At 37.7% G+C, this 15060-nt stretch overlaps 1 protein-coding gene across 1 annotated transcript; it reads left to right on the top strand.

Annotated features, from left to right (window-relative positions):
- The first annotated feature begins 1146 nt into the window (after positions 1-1146).
- LOC140138690 (uncharacterized) lies at positions 1147-11561 on the top strand. The gene is made up of 5 exons (XM_072160439.1): positions 1147-1630; positions 3808-3987; positions 5214-5283; positions 5884-6124; positions 6356-11561. Exons 1-5 carry the CDS (start codon positions 1316-1318, stop codon positions 6591-6593), a joined length of 1044 nt encoding a protein of 347 aa, XP_072016540.1. The 5' UTR covers positions 1147-1315; the 3' UTR covers positions 6594-11561.
- Positions 11562-15060: the final 3499 nt, after the last annotated feature.

The raw sequence follows: 15060 nt of genomic DNA, 5'->3' as shown, positions 1-15060 counted from the left end.
GCAGCCAGTTCTGGACACGGTAACACTGACGTGAGTGTCCGTACACCCCACCCAAGGACCAGATTCTTTCCTGGGTTAACTTCACTTAGACCCCCCATCCAAAGAAAATAACAGCCCAGTAGGCCTACGTAATGACATTACCACAAGTAGGCCCTATCTACCCCTCCCCTGATGATGCAGTAGCGAAGCTAACGGGGCCGGGTGGGGGAAGAGTGGCCCCCTGGCAACAAATAAAAGAGAAAAGTCCCCTTAGGCCCCTCCAATAAATGCAAGAGAAAATCGGCCAGGCAAAGGGCACACGTTTTCCAACCAAATCTCACCCCGATTATGAGCCAAAATAGTTTAAAATACATTTTGTGCGCGCGCTACGCGAGTAGGACCTACATTGTCCCAAATGAAGGCCATTCTGGAAACTCAGACTCTACATGACTGTACAGTCTCCCAAAAAACGGTATGTATAGGGCCTACGCTATGCCCGGGATTCTATATAAATCTTACCGATAATCATGATAATATCATGCAGGTCAAAATGATGCAGCCGAGATTTTGTTTTCATCTTTACCCCGACATTTAGATTTTATCCAGCTGATTAATGCGGCCCATACACGATCAAAATATTGATCAATATTGGGGACCCTAGATGCAGGAGCGGATACTAAATCTACCATTGTGCGTGTTCCATGGTAGATTTTGTATCCACTCTTGTATCTAGGGTCTATTGATCAATAAGATTGAACCGTATCATGGGTCGCACAAGAAATCGCGCAACGCCCCTGTCGGTATGGATAAAACCTATTCTATTATTAGGTGTTTCTGCTAATGCCTATACACAATACTTCTCTAAATGAGCCGCAAATCACGGAAACTGAAAACACCTTTCCTTTAACATGTTTAAGGAAATAACCAGCGTAATTGCGCAATACCGTTGTTATGACTGTGACGCCATGTATCAGTGTATGTAACTGTAGAACTTACTCTCGCCTAACACAATGGATTGGAGAAAAAGAAAACAATAAAAAATCCCAAGCTTTACTTTTGTTTTAAATTCAGTATCGTGTTAAGTTGAACACTATGTGACAATATCTATTATTAGACCTAGGGGCCTTTTTTGCGCATTATTATTATAAGTATCGTGTATTCTTATATCTATCATGCAGTTGAGAACAGGCGCTGATGAGAGTGGTATCTCACAGATTCGAAATACATTATCTTAAAACTAGTATCATCAAGGATTGAAGGTGGTTTCTGCACGGAAAACAGTTTTAAAACCCAAATTGTCATATATTCGTTAGATCATTAAAAAGTGTGGTTAAGAATGACGTCATTGGAGATGAGCCTGACTCCAAAAGCAGGACGCTATCCCCATCCGCATCATCTACTGATTGATGAAGCCAAGGAAAGTAAAAAGGATGCATGGGAAAGGAAAAGAGATAAATTGTATTACAAATCGAGGTTACCTGTTGACGATTCACCATGTCAAAAGATCGTGCTTTCCATCTTGCATTATGTGGTCTTTCTGGGCTGTATAATAACCATTTCATATTTGTTGTATCATCATCGTACCATGATAGATTGCCTTGAAGTCAGAGTCGGCATATTGGAAGCAAGAATCCAGCTGGCAATACAACAGGTAGGTCTACTGATAACGGGTCAGGCCCGTACGCAGGGTGCAGTGATCGGAGCCGGGAGGGTGCGGTAGTCGTATGGCCGCATAATACCAAACCCTAACCCTAACCCAATCCTAATTCGCGATTTGCGCAATTTTCGCATTTTTTTTACCAACATGCGTGATTTTTCTCCCCCAAAATACGCACATTTCGGCGTTTTTTGCGCATCGCGCATTTTTCCTGTCCTTACCCAAATCCCTAATCCTATAACCGTCGTTCAGACCATATTTTGAGCTAATTAACTGTTGAAATATTGTGGGAAAGTGGAATTAATACGCGCGAAGCGCGCAAAAATTTGCACCTTAATTTGGGGCTAAAAATGGCCAAATCTTAAGCCAGAATGGAAAGAATTAGGAGGGGGCGTGGCGTGGCCCATCCGCCCTCCCGCTTCCGTCGCCGGGGCACGTTAAGATTCAGGTAGAATTCTTCATAGCAAATCTAAAAATTCCTATTCGACATAGCGAACCTTGTTTTCGACGTTGGAAGCACGAAGTCAGAATAGATCTATGTAACACTGAAACACATATACCGTTAAAAAGTTTCGTGGCTTACCGCTAAAAAGGTTCTTATCGTAATATTATAGAACCCCGCGAGAAAAGGGTTCTTGAACATTAGAAAGCACCCAAATGGTTCTGGCGTTTACAGAACCTTTTCAGGTCTAAAATGTTTCATTCTGGTGTTTCCAAGACCCTTTTTGGTTCTTCATAGACTCATTTAGGAGCTTTTAGGTTCAACGTACATTATAAAGGACAACACAAAAAGGCTCAAAAACCTTTTAAGGTTCTGCTTGGAACCATTTACTATAAGAGTGTAAGGTAATATATAGATGTAGGTGCATATAGGTAGGGGAAAGTGGGGTAATGCGGGACTTGTGGGGAATCCCGGACACATCGATTGCAGCTGAACGGAGAAGGGGGGCACTATTATACTAACATAGGGTATTAGATACCTCAAGGTGTACCTCACGTGTACTACTACCAGCGCTTTGGGTCTCGTCTTTCTTTGTGAAAATTACGAAAAAACAGAAATTGTAATTTTTGACTTTTTACCTGAAAAGTGATTTATTAGCTGGGTGACAGTTAATGCGACAAGGGACACATCCAGATGAAGTATGGATGCAAATTATGTTTGATACTTGATTGTTAGCTGGATGTGTGAATTTTGGTATCTTATTAAAAAATGGATTAGTAGAACAAGCACTGAAAAATTAAATCGGGACCGAGAGGTGTAATCCCGGACACACATGCGTCTCTATACTTATCAGATGGGGTAATGCCGGACACTTGTTATTTCGAAAATATAGACAACAAGTTCACAACAACAGCCCCCATAGTTGTATGCTAGAGGTAACAGAAAAATATAGACAACAACAACAGCCCCCATAGTTGTATGCTAGAGGTAACAGAAGTACCTAATTCTTTCTAGGGGATTATCATCCTACTCCACTTTCCCTCTTTGCAACGATCATTGTGTCCGGGATTACCCCGTGTCCGGCATTACCCCATCATTTTTTACCATTTTGTTTTATCATTATAACTTATTAAATATAGATGTGAGTTATTAAAAACTGGTTACTAGTTAGAACATTACTCCTACTTTGCATTGATATGATTTTCACTGATGAACTTTATTTAATCTTGTACCTGTGTATAGCCTTAACGAAAGGTGCCCGGGATTACCCCACTTTCCCCTACAGCTCGGACTCCGAGCTGTACGGGATTTAGTGGGGTACGTTTGTTTGTTTAACCAGTCATTCCGGGTGGACACACACTTGGGTCCTGATGGTACCAGGCTCAAGCAAAATGCTCAAGCCAAGCTTCAAAGCTTATAGATAAACTGTAGGCCAGGCCTAAACATGAATGAAGAGAAAACTAGAAAACAGAATGAAGAAGAGCAAGGAAAGACCACTGGCCACTCCCAACAAATCAGTTGTAGATGTAGGGCCTATAGCCTACTATTTTGCTCTTAACACTTGGGTCCAGAAACCGTGCCCGACACTAACTTTTTTCTTTTTATTTGCCAAAAAAAAAAAAAGATCCCGATTCTACCTATAGGCCTACTAATATTTGTTTTCATGTTACGCCAATCAAACAATTTTTTTAGGCCTTAGATTAATTAATTTCTATTGTTTTGCACATAGGCCGACGCCAGGGACGAATCAGAAGAGGAGCGTCCAAACTCTTATCCAAACAGAGATCAAAGGCCCGGTCCACATGATGGTTCATGGCCATGGAGCCGGGGACAGTTTCCAGACAAGCCGCGTAACAGACGAAGCATCCAAGCAACAGATATGGGCAACGACTCTGGATATGTACCAAATGTAAGTTGCAGATATCACTATGGACTACAATAGCCTCATCCCAGTGACATAGTTCAATAACCGCACTTAAACAATCAGAGTGCAACATTTGACCTCATGTTGCAGAGAATGAGTTTTTGTACCCAAATTTTCAAAGGTCATTCAATTCATGTACAAATGTATTGGGGTTAAAGAACTGTGCACTAATAGATGAGAATGTTGTGGATCCTAGTGTATGCACGCAGTAGTGAAGGGTTTGTTTCTGAGGGAAGCTGGGGCAAGGTATAACTTCCAGATCCAGGGGGGTGTTGTCTTCAAAACATTTTGTACGAGGATGCGCCACGCAGACTTTCGAATGATAACTTGCTCTATATGCCTATACTTTTGCCTGTTTTTGGCACCATCAGTATATCATTTCACCCAAAACACCCAAATTTGCCCTAATTGGGCGCTTTTACTAGGGGTACTTTTGCCCAAATTGTGCGCATTGGTTTCCACTAAAACCCCACCCATATACCAAAATCGCTGGAAAGGTCCAAACCGTGATGTCACATCCCCGTATACCTTCAACCACGGAGAACCCCCTCTGGGCTTCCAGGGGTAAAACATGCAGGGGCATAGCAAGCGGTTGGACAGGGTGGACGAAGTCCAGGGGCACCGAGGGGTCAACCCCAAGCATAAGTGAAAATGAAATAAGAGAATAAGGAGATGTTAAGGTTAGCAACTATTTTAAACTGTTGCGATTTAGTTGTTCATAGCATCTTACGAATGGTAGCGAGCTTTGGGAAAAATTGCATTAATCATTTCATAGCGAATGTGTAGAATTCAAATATCACAGATACTTTTGTAGGTCTTTTGGTTCTTGAGTTATGTTGTAAAGAGGGCTGAAACAACAACAGTTTTGTAAAACGTACATGACTCATTAATAACAATAAATCAAGCAAGTTTTCAAAGTATATGATTTGTAGATGAACTTTTGTAAACATCAAAGTGTTATTATTTCAATAATATATTGATTTAGATAATGAAAATCGGGTTTTTTTTCGTTGCTTCTACCAACAATACCTGTCTACCCTTAAGAGGGTTCCCCCCCCCCCCCCAAACAACAACAACAACAACAACAATAAAAACTGATCTGTTGCTAAGGCTTGCCTCACCGTTCTGGTTACGCCCGTACCCACCCCTCCTTTCCCATGCAGTTCCTTTTCACTAATATTGATTTCGTGTTATATCTTATAAATACACAGATGCTAGGTACTGATGACGCGCATCCATTTATTCATGTGACTGGCATTACCTCAGAGAGAGTTACCAAAGGTGAGTTAGTGTAAAAGATGTGGTTCTCTTCAGGTCGATAGTCCAAAAAAACCCAATAACTTTCAGTTCAAACTCTAATCCTTACCCTAACCCTAAACTAACCCTATCTTACAACCAAAGCCCTAATCCTAAACCCGACCCTAGACATAACCCTGACTCTTATTAAATTCTGATGATCTGACCCTAACCCTAATGCTTAAACCCTAACTTTAACCGTTGTCGGACTAATAACCCATCGGACTTACGGGCTGGCTGTTCCGATTCCCGCTTGTGTTTGTGTGTCTATCTACTTACTCTCTTTTGATTTTGAAAAAAAAAGTTAATCGTAAAACATAGCATTTAAGCGTCATCAGTTGCAACCATTGCAACGGTAAATCTAAACTCCAGCACTGTGTATTTTGCTGTGCAGTTAAATAACTCGGTAATGAACGGTTGAAATGATGATGTTTTACGCAGACAAAACCAAAAATTCTGATTAATCTTACTATGGTTGCATCATACTCCATGCCCAACTTAAGGTCAACATTTAATCTATTGTTGAATAGGGACCACCGAACTATGCCATAATTTGAGGCGATTTCTGTTAATTTTATTCCACAGAAGAATGGTTCAGTTGGCACACGGGAGACGAAGAAAAATTCCAGGACCTCTCAATCTCATTCCTCCCATTTATACACAACAAATATGTGGAGATAGTTCAGCCGGGTTACTATTTTATCTACAGTCAAGTTTCTTGCCAAGATAGAGAAGGGTATAAAATTGGCCACGAGGTTGTCAAGAGGCTGAATTGTGGGCGTGGAAAGAACCTGACACTTCTGACCAGCACACAATGGCAAATACCGTAAGTAGACACATTCGTTATGAGTATAGCGAGGGAGCTACACCCCATATCAACATGGGGTCCAATATTACACAGGATAATGTTGGGAAGTGCGACACAATTTTGACATGCATGGTGTCACAATATGGGGGCTCGGCCGGGAAATTTTAATAAATAGGGTCACTAAATACTTTCGCACTAACCACATCATGTTAACCAAGAGTCCTATTCCATTATTTTTTCTATCAATAGGTCGGCCAGATATGGCAATGGTAAAACCCTTTCTCCAGATGATTCTGGCTACGCTGGTGGCATCTTTTACCTGTCCACCAATGACCTGGTTGGAGTGCGCCCGCTACAGCATTCAGGCCGCTTTACAGATCGATATGTAGCAGACCAGGGTACGGGGACTTATTTTGGAATGTTTCTGCTTTCTGCTGATACTACAGCAAGAGTAGAAAGACAAAGAAACTGTATCGATGAGATTTGAGTGCCTAAGCTGAAGACCCTGGGGAGGGGCGATTGGTACAAATGACCATACAGTGATGTGCCACAAATAATTATGGGTCTTATTTCTAGGTATTTTGGTATAAAAATGTGCAATTTTCTAAAAAAAAATTGAAAAAATACCCCAATATCACATAGCCTAAATTGAGGTAGACCCACAGAATTAGAGAAGAGCTCTGTGTGTATAGAATTCGACCTACTTAACTGGTGTTAAATTTGACCCAAAATCTGGGCCTCGGGTATGAAAATGGATCAACGTTCATGGAAAACTGGTATAAATATGAGTCCACTTGCAGATTCTCAGAGGCACATCTCTAACAAAAAAAAACCCCGAGTGAAGAGCTGAAGTAGGTGGAAGAACTCTGGAGAATACTTTGAATCTCTTCAGTTGGCAATCACTAATGATTTCGCACAGAACTTGGATATTGTTATTTTGGGAGTTATCCTGGTTAAAAAACACCTTCAACTCATGACTGGTTCACACATAATTTGACACTTAATTTCATGCACGTTGAGGCCTGTAAGAGAAGGTCCTGGACTTCCATTCCAAGTCAAAATGTTGCCTTTTCAGAAAATAATGGCTTGTTTGTAAAACGTGGATGGCTTCAAAACAAATAACTGCATCCGTCATTTTTGGTTAGTGATGCACACAGCAGCTCGTTCATGTGACTGTATAGAAAAGTTTACAGTAGAATCTTGTCTAGCTAATCTAAGAGCATATAATAATTATATGTCTGTATATTTTGCTGTAAAAATACATAAATGCTGTAAAACTAACAAAATGTTATCCAGTACTGGGTGTACCAACAAAGTGAGCATCTATAAAACAAACTATTTTAATTGCATTAAGGGGGTACTACACCCCTGTGGTAAATTTGTGACTATTTTTGCATTTTTCTCAAAAATTAATAACACACTGGTAACAAAAGTTATGTATATTATTGGGGCAAGGAATCCAATGACTACACTGAAATTTCAATGACTCAAGACAAACGGTTCAGTAAATATGATAGGAAATGAGGTAGGCCTACATCCTAGCGGTACCTCATTTTCTATCATAAGTATCAAACAGCTTGTCTTGGGCCCGGGGGGGGGGGTCTTCAAAAAAATTTGTACGGGGGTGTGCCACGCAGACTTTCGGATGCTGACTTTCTCTATACCTACTTTTTGCTGTTTTTGCTACCCATCAGTATACCAATTTTCAAGAAAAAGCACCCAAATTTGCCATAATTGGGTCATTAATGGCATTTTTGCCCAAAGGGCGCATTGGTATCCACTGAAAACCTACCTATCGATATACCAAAATCGCTGAAAAGGTACCCCAAAACCGTGGCACATCCCCGTATACCTTCAACCAGGAAGAACCCCCCGGGGTATTGGGTCACTGAAATTCCAGTGTAGTAATTGGATTCCTTGCCCCTATGATATACATAAATTTGGAAACCAGTGTGTTATTAGTTTTTAAGAAAAATGCAAAAATAGTCACAAATTTATTGAGGGGTGTAGTACCCCCTTAAAGCACCATATTCCTTTGGGCCCACTTTTTTGTGACAACCCGTAAAAAACACTATTTAGTAATAACAGTATATTCAGTAACTACAACTAGAATTTTACACTTAAAACATGCCTCTGAACATGCTCTAAATTATTTTTGACGAGGCCCAAAGAGAGACACCCTCCACAAAAACATTATTTGGAGTTTGAGCAACTATATTACTGACACAGGTGGTTATGTTTTTGTGGAGGGCGTCTGTCTTTCGTCTCTTTCGAAATAAAAACCCACTCATATTTCTTGAAGAAATTCATCAGGTTTGTGTGATACAATTAACATAATGTTCTTCTTGTTCTTCTTGTCAAAACCAATTAATTGGTTTTGACAAGAAGAACATTTATGTTAATTAAAAACCCACTCATTTAGAGGCATATGCTTGTAGATGGAATTCCACAGTATTTCACATTATATTAGAGGCTTCAAAAGAACAGTAGGCCTACTGATGTGACTGTAAAAAGGGTAAATTACTGCACATGATATTCATAGAAATTAATATTGCACATATTTATGACCCGGGGGGAGGGCACTGCAATATGAAATGGATAGGTGTAGGGCTGGCACTTTCGCACTAAGGGGCATTCGGTGAGAGCAAAATGTAAAAAATATGGGGTCATTGGGTGAGAGCATGATTTTTGGCATTCGGTGAGAGCAAAATGTAAAAAATATGGGGTCATTGGGTGATAACATGACCTTTTTTTTAAATGGAATCTTTGGGTGAGAGCCGAAACAGCGCCACAAAAACCTCGAAAATCGAATTTCTAGTTCTAAATGGCTTCAAAGTTCATTGTTTTTTCAAAATAAGTAACGAAATCAGTGATAATTGAAAGTTGCTGTTGAAATTGAACTTGTAAGGGTCTTTGGGTGACAGATCAAATGGAAAAATATGGGGTCTTTGGGTGACAGAGCATGTGTTTGTAAAAAATATGGGGTCTTTGGGTGACAGCGATGCTGAAAAGGGGGTCTTAACAGCCCTACATACGCGTCACCTCCAAAGTTGGAGTGCCCCCCGGATTTATGAAGGCCTTTAGGTAAACAATTTCTAATACTGTAAAACAACTTAATTTTGCTAGCAATTTAATTTTGCTAGCACCTTCAACATGTTCAATCGCTAAATCAAATTGCCGCTAAATAGTTCATTTATAATGGTTTTACATAGCAAGAGGATGAAGATTCGTGAATTTAAATTGTCACAAAAAGATGAGTTCTTGTTTTACAGTAATAAATCCGGATTGTTTTGTCCAAAATATTTCTCATGGCCTCATCAAATTACTAGTCTATTATATTTTATATTGTCGTTTAGAATAGCACTGATAAGATTATAAAACAGGATAAATTACTGCACGTGATATTCAGAGAAATTAATATTGCAAAATATTATTGTAATGTAAGCAAATAAATGATCCCCTTTCCTTATGTTCAAAAGAGTTTCCCATGCTCTCATCAACTTTCTGTTTTTTGATGGGTGTGCAACACAACTTCCTTGTAATCATTGGAAGTAAAATATTGTTTCACAATTCATACTGTATCTTATTTCATAATGATCACTTTCAATTGGATATTTCAGTTGAAATCCTTACACCCCTTATGAGACATGACCTTTAATCTTCCACACAGGGAGTGTGAATTTCAAATGGAATTACCTGTATTTAATACAAATTTCCTTGTAGTATTGTTGGATATATATTGTATTATAATTCGTACCTAGATGTATCTTCTCTCATAAATTTCACTTTCGATGGGATATTCCAGTTGACATCCATATTATAGGCCTACCCCTTATGATACAATGTCTTTAAATCTTCCACATAGGGAGTGTGGATTTCAAATTGAGTCACCAGTTTTTAATACAAATTTAATTCCTTGTACTATTGTTGGAAGTATACTGCGCCAATAAAGTATCCTTACACTTGGAAAAATAATCACAATTTCAAAATTGAACAATATTGGGGTAAATTTGTTTTTTTTAATAGATGTACTATCTAATCCTGCACATTATGACAGCACATTGAATCCAATGTGACCTCCAGAAGTAAAGTTACAAGCAATTGAATAGACAAAGGTCCCGTTTTAAAAGTGACAAACTGGCCTATAAGGCGCAAAAAGATTCCAACAAGCGCAACAGACAACACAGTTTCTTCAATGAAGCGTTATTTAAAGCAGTTTTTATTTCAGTTTTTACTTCTCTGTACTTTTCATAACTTTCATTTTATTTGTCAGTTCTTTTGTTTCAGTTTTCTTTTGTTCCTTTTGTTTTAAATTAAAGCCAAACGCATAAATTAGCCATTCACCACTCTCAAACCAGATGTCTAGTCTGTGGAGTTTTGAATAGGCCAGTTTGTCACTTTTAAAACTGGACCTTCGTCTAATCAAATGCTTGTACATTTGCTTCTTGAAGTCACATTGGATTCAATGTGGTGTCATAATGTGCAGGATTAGATCTATTAAGAAAACAAATTTACCTCAATATTGTTCAGTTTGGAAATTGTGATTATTTTTCCAAGTATAAGGATACTTTATTGGCGCAGAATATATTGTATCATAATTCGTTATTACTAGATGTGTCTTCTCTCATAAATTTCACTTTCGATGGGATATTCCAGTTGAAATCCATGTCCATTAATCTTCCACACAGGGTGTGAATTTATAATAGGGTTACCAGTGAATGAGTGACTCCATTTGAAATCTACATCCACTGGGTGGGAGATTAAGGACATGTCGTGGACAGGGGTGTATGGATTTCAACTAGAATAGCTCAATATTTATATCTCAACTTTGCATCAGATATCAAAACTGGATGCAGATGCAAAAACCATGAAAACTTTCGCTTTCTTTGTCCCAATATGCCATGGCCATGCTATATTGGGTTATTTCATTTAAAATCTACCATATGCCTGTGGGAGATTTAAAAACAGTCTTCCACAGATGGAGTATGTTTTTCAAATGGAACTGACTTTGGTTATTTTGACACCCATACTCACTCTGTTTATAGCTTTATTTATATCTTCCACAAGTGGAGTGAGTATTTCAAATGGAAGTTACCCAATTCTACTAAATATATTCAACAGGGGGAGTATGGATTTCAAATGGAATGGTCCATTCTAGAGTGAAACTGTTTGGATTCAATACCATTCAAAAGAAATGTAATTGATCTTGACATAATTAGTCTGGGAAGTATTTATGGCGTATATATTAAATTTATAATGATTCGAAACTTCCAGGGAAATTTCTCATGATGCAGTGACTATTTCATTATGACCAAATAAAAACAAACTAAAACAGTACCAACTGACCAGCAGGGGAACTTTTTCATTATGCTATAACATTCTCTGTAAAATCTTTGATGACAGCTGTATAATAAATTGGAAGAAGAAGAGTGACTCTTACTCTCTTAATGTTAAAGGTGAAAAACTCACTCTCCAAAAGGGTGAAGAGTGAAAATCACTCCTAATCACTCTTTCAAGGTATGATTATAAGGGACACTACTCGAAAAAGAGTAATGTCCCTTTATACCATACCTTGAAAAAGTGGGTTCCAATCCTTTAGGAGTGATTTTCTCTCTTTTAGGAGTGATTTTCACTTTGTTGGTGTGATTTTCACTCTTTTACATTAAGAGAGTAAATTTGTGTAAATAAGGACTGTGAAATTTGTCAATTTATTTCTCCATGCTGTATATATAATTATCTGTTTGATTCTAAGTTTGCCCAGATGGGCAGTATTATGATCACTTATATCTGAAGAGCAAGCCTTGAAATAAGTGGACACTGGGAGCAAATTATTTGCCCTTGTAAAGCTACCAATTGCTCCTGGTCCTTGTAAAATTCACATGAACCAGGAACATTTTTCTAAAACAAATTGCTACTGGTTCCAGTTTTGCACTTGATGCAGTGCTGCAAAAAGGATACATGATATGAAAATTGCTCCTGGTTCTTGTAAAATCCCAGTGAACCAGGAGCAATGTTCAAAACCTACTTGCTCTTAATTCCAGTCCAATATTTCAAGGCTTGCTGTAGAGTTCAGATGCAAAAGCGATATATCCATTTTTCTCGATTTGAGATATATGCAAATATAACTTGTATAAAGAACATAAGAAAATATGTGCCATTACGTTTCACTACTTGGAGAGAATTGATCAAAAATTCCCTGTTCCTAATTCCCTCCTTAGGTTCGTATCTGTCAATGAGTTGACCAGACCATAAGAATGTCATTATAGAGGCCGTATATAACACAAATGGGTCAATGAGTTACATAAAATGACCTTGTATTTGGTTCCCAGGAAGTGAGTTTTGCCTGAGGCAATCTGTGGTTAAATGTTGATCCCTCACTACAAGAGTTATTACCGTCGATTTGGTTGAAATACGAGGTGAGACATGATCAAATCTCTCCAGGTAACAAACCGTAATGCTAATTTTGATGATAATTTCAAAAATATGTATTGGAATTCTACAAGTAAGATGTCAATTAAAGCTAGCATTATAGCAGCGAGCATTATAGCATCCAATTACTACCACACAAAATAAACAAATTCTGTTGTGGTAACTGGATAGTAGTCTAAGATTCTGATTTCTGCAGCATTATAGGGAAGATGTTGGTGGCCTTAAACTCAAAAAGTTTGAAAATAGCATTTCTTGGCTTTTGCACCTGTACTCTTCATCTAAACCTAATAAGGCATCAAGTTCAGCCTAAATGGTAGGCATATACCATGTGTATATAGAATCAGTGACGGCGCTACAGGGGGATTTGCCCGCCCCCCCCCAATATTTTTTTTGAAACTTTTGAGGCAAAACCCCCCAAATCACATACATTTCCACTTTTGCGCCAATTTTGCCCCCCTGAAATTCACTTTGCCACCCCCCATGCCCCCCGAAAAAAATTCCTGGAGCCGCCACTATATAGAATTACTTGTACATATATTTTTTCATATCCTAACTTATTTCCTGTGTACATAGTTTTGCTTACTAACACTTCTGTACTCTTTAAGCTTTTTTTATTCTCAATTTTACATGTTATGTTGGATAATGTACCACCAAATGTCTGATGAGTGTCACTGTAATGAGAGTGTTTTATTCCAATAAAATTTGATTTGAAAGTTAATAAGTAAAATCAACGCCTCTTGCTTAGTTTGTTTTTAATTCAATTTAATATTCCAATAAAATTAGTAGCAAAATGAATGTCAATGATAAAGAATAATTTAAATTTCAAGGCAAAAATCTAAAAAATAACAGATGTACCATGAACATTTAACAAAATGTGTATTATTCGAGCTTTCAGGCATAAAACAATATTATACAGAAACTATAAAACTTTGTATTATGAAAGCAGTGTCCTTTTTACTTTATACAAAATGCATATTGACCTGTGTATTTTGCCCCACTCAATTAATCACCGGCAGATCCAGGACTGCTTCAAAAATATATTTGGGACCCCCTTCCGAAGAAAATGATATTCCATTTGAATGAACTCAGCTGCCAATAGCGTGACTTGTCTGCGTACATTGTGTGATGAATGTCCACATGTGCGTATAATGCGGAAGCGAATGCAACCTGCTTGTGATTGGGTAGTATTTTAATTTAGTATACACAAGGTTGTGCGTTAGCCATGTTATATTTTGAAATATACTGCGCCAATAAAGTATCCTTACACTTGGAAAAATAATCACAATTTCAAAACTGACCAATATTGGGGTAAATTTGTTTTCTTAATAGATGCACTATCTAATCCTGCACATTATGACACCACATTTAATCCAATGTGACCTCAAGAAGTAAAGTTACAAGCATTTGATTAGACGAAGGTCCCGTTTTAAAAGTGACAAACTGGCCTATTCAAAACTCCACTCTGGTTTGAGAGTGGTAAATGGCTAATTTATGCGTTTGGCTTTAATTTAAAACAAAGGAACAAAAGAAAACTGAAACAAAAGAACTGACAAATAAAATGAAAGTTATGAAAAGCACAGAGAAGTAAAAACTGAAATAAAAACTGCTTTAAATAACGTTTCATTGAAGAAACTGTGTTGTCTCTTTGTTGCAAATTTGTTGGAATCTTTTTGCGCCTTGTATAGGCCAGTTTGTCACTTTTAAAACTGGACCTTCATCTATTCAATTGCTTATAACTTTACTTCTTGAGATCACATTTAATTCAATGTGGTGTCATAATCTGCAGGATTCGATAGTGCATCTATTAAAAAAACAAATTTACCCCAATATTGTTTAGTTTTGAAATTGTGATTATTTTTCTAAGTGTAAGGATACTTTATTGGCGCAGTATATAATCGCATTCATATCGTGTTCAGCTGTTTGCAGCTGTGTGCATTCAAATGAAATTTTTACCATAGCAGAATTCACTATCAAAACAATTTGCAAACGCTTATCATTATACAGCTCTTTATTTATAGTTCTACCATTTAAATGCTATTATAAATATCAAGGCATAAGGTGACAGAAAAAACAACACCCTGTTTTATGAGGCGGATGGACTTTTCAAGTAGGGTTGGTCAGTCGATGGGATTTTTTATCTGGAGGCTAAAATGACCCTAAACTATCACCAAAAGCTTGAAAATTGGGCAAAAATTAGATATTAACTTTTTTTCAAACATATTTTGAAAATGTTCTAATTTTTTTCTTCAAAAAAACAACAGATTTTATGTGATTTTAGCTTAAAGTAAAAAACATACTCTCCCAAAACGCAAAAAAAGTTGGGCCCGTAAAACAGGGTGTTTTTTTTCGTGTCCCAATGGCTATAATATATTACAAAAAATATTATTGCAAAGATTGAGTACTGTTATAACAACTGCAATTTACACTATTGTGATATGAGGAAGCAAAATGCATCATTTATTTGAAAAATCAATCATTCTGAATGTTGTGAACAGGCCCGTAGCCAGGATTTTTTTTTGGGGAGA

Source organism: Amphiura filiformis, chromosome 18, assembly GCF_039555335.1.
Source record: "Amphiura filiformis chromosome 18, Afil_fr2py, whole genome shotgun sequence".
Classification (NCBI taxonomy): domain Eukaryota; kingdom Metazoa; phylum Echinodermata; class Ophiuroidea; order Amphilepidida; family Amphiuridae; genus Amphiura; species Amphiura filiformis.
The sequence above is the reverse complement of the archived record's forward strand: the minus strand, read 5'-3'. Positions and strand labels throughout refer to the sequence as shown.

Excerpts from the sequence above, each read along its gene's own strand:
- LOC140138690 (XM_072160439.1), top strand. The coding sequence starts at position 1,316 with ATGACGTCATTGGAGATGAGCCTGACTCCAAAAGCAGGACGCTATCCC. Across the intron at positions 3,988-5,213 it reads ACTCTGGATATGTACCAAAT|ATGCTAGGTACTGATGACGC; the intron begins GTAAGTTGCAGA and ends ATAAATACACAG. Across the intron at positions 6,125-6,355 it reads AGCACACAATGGCAAATACC|GTCGGCCAGATATGGCAATG; the intron begins GTAAGTAGACAC and ends TTCTATCAATAG.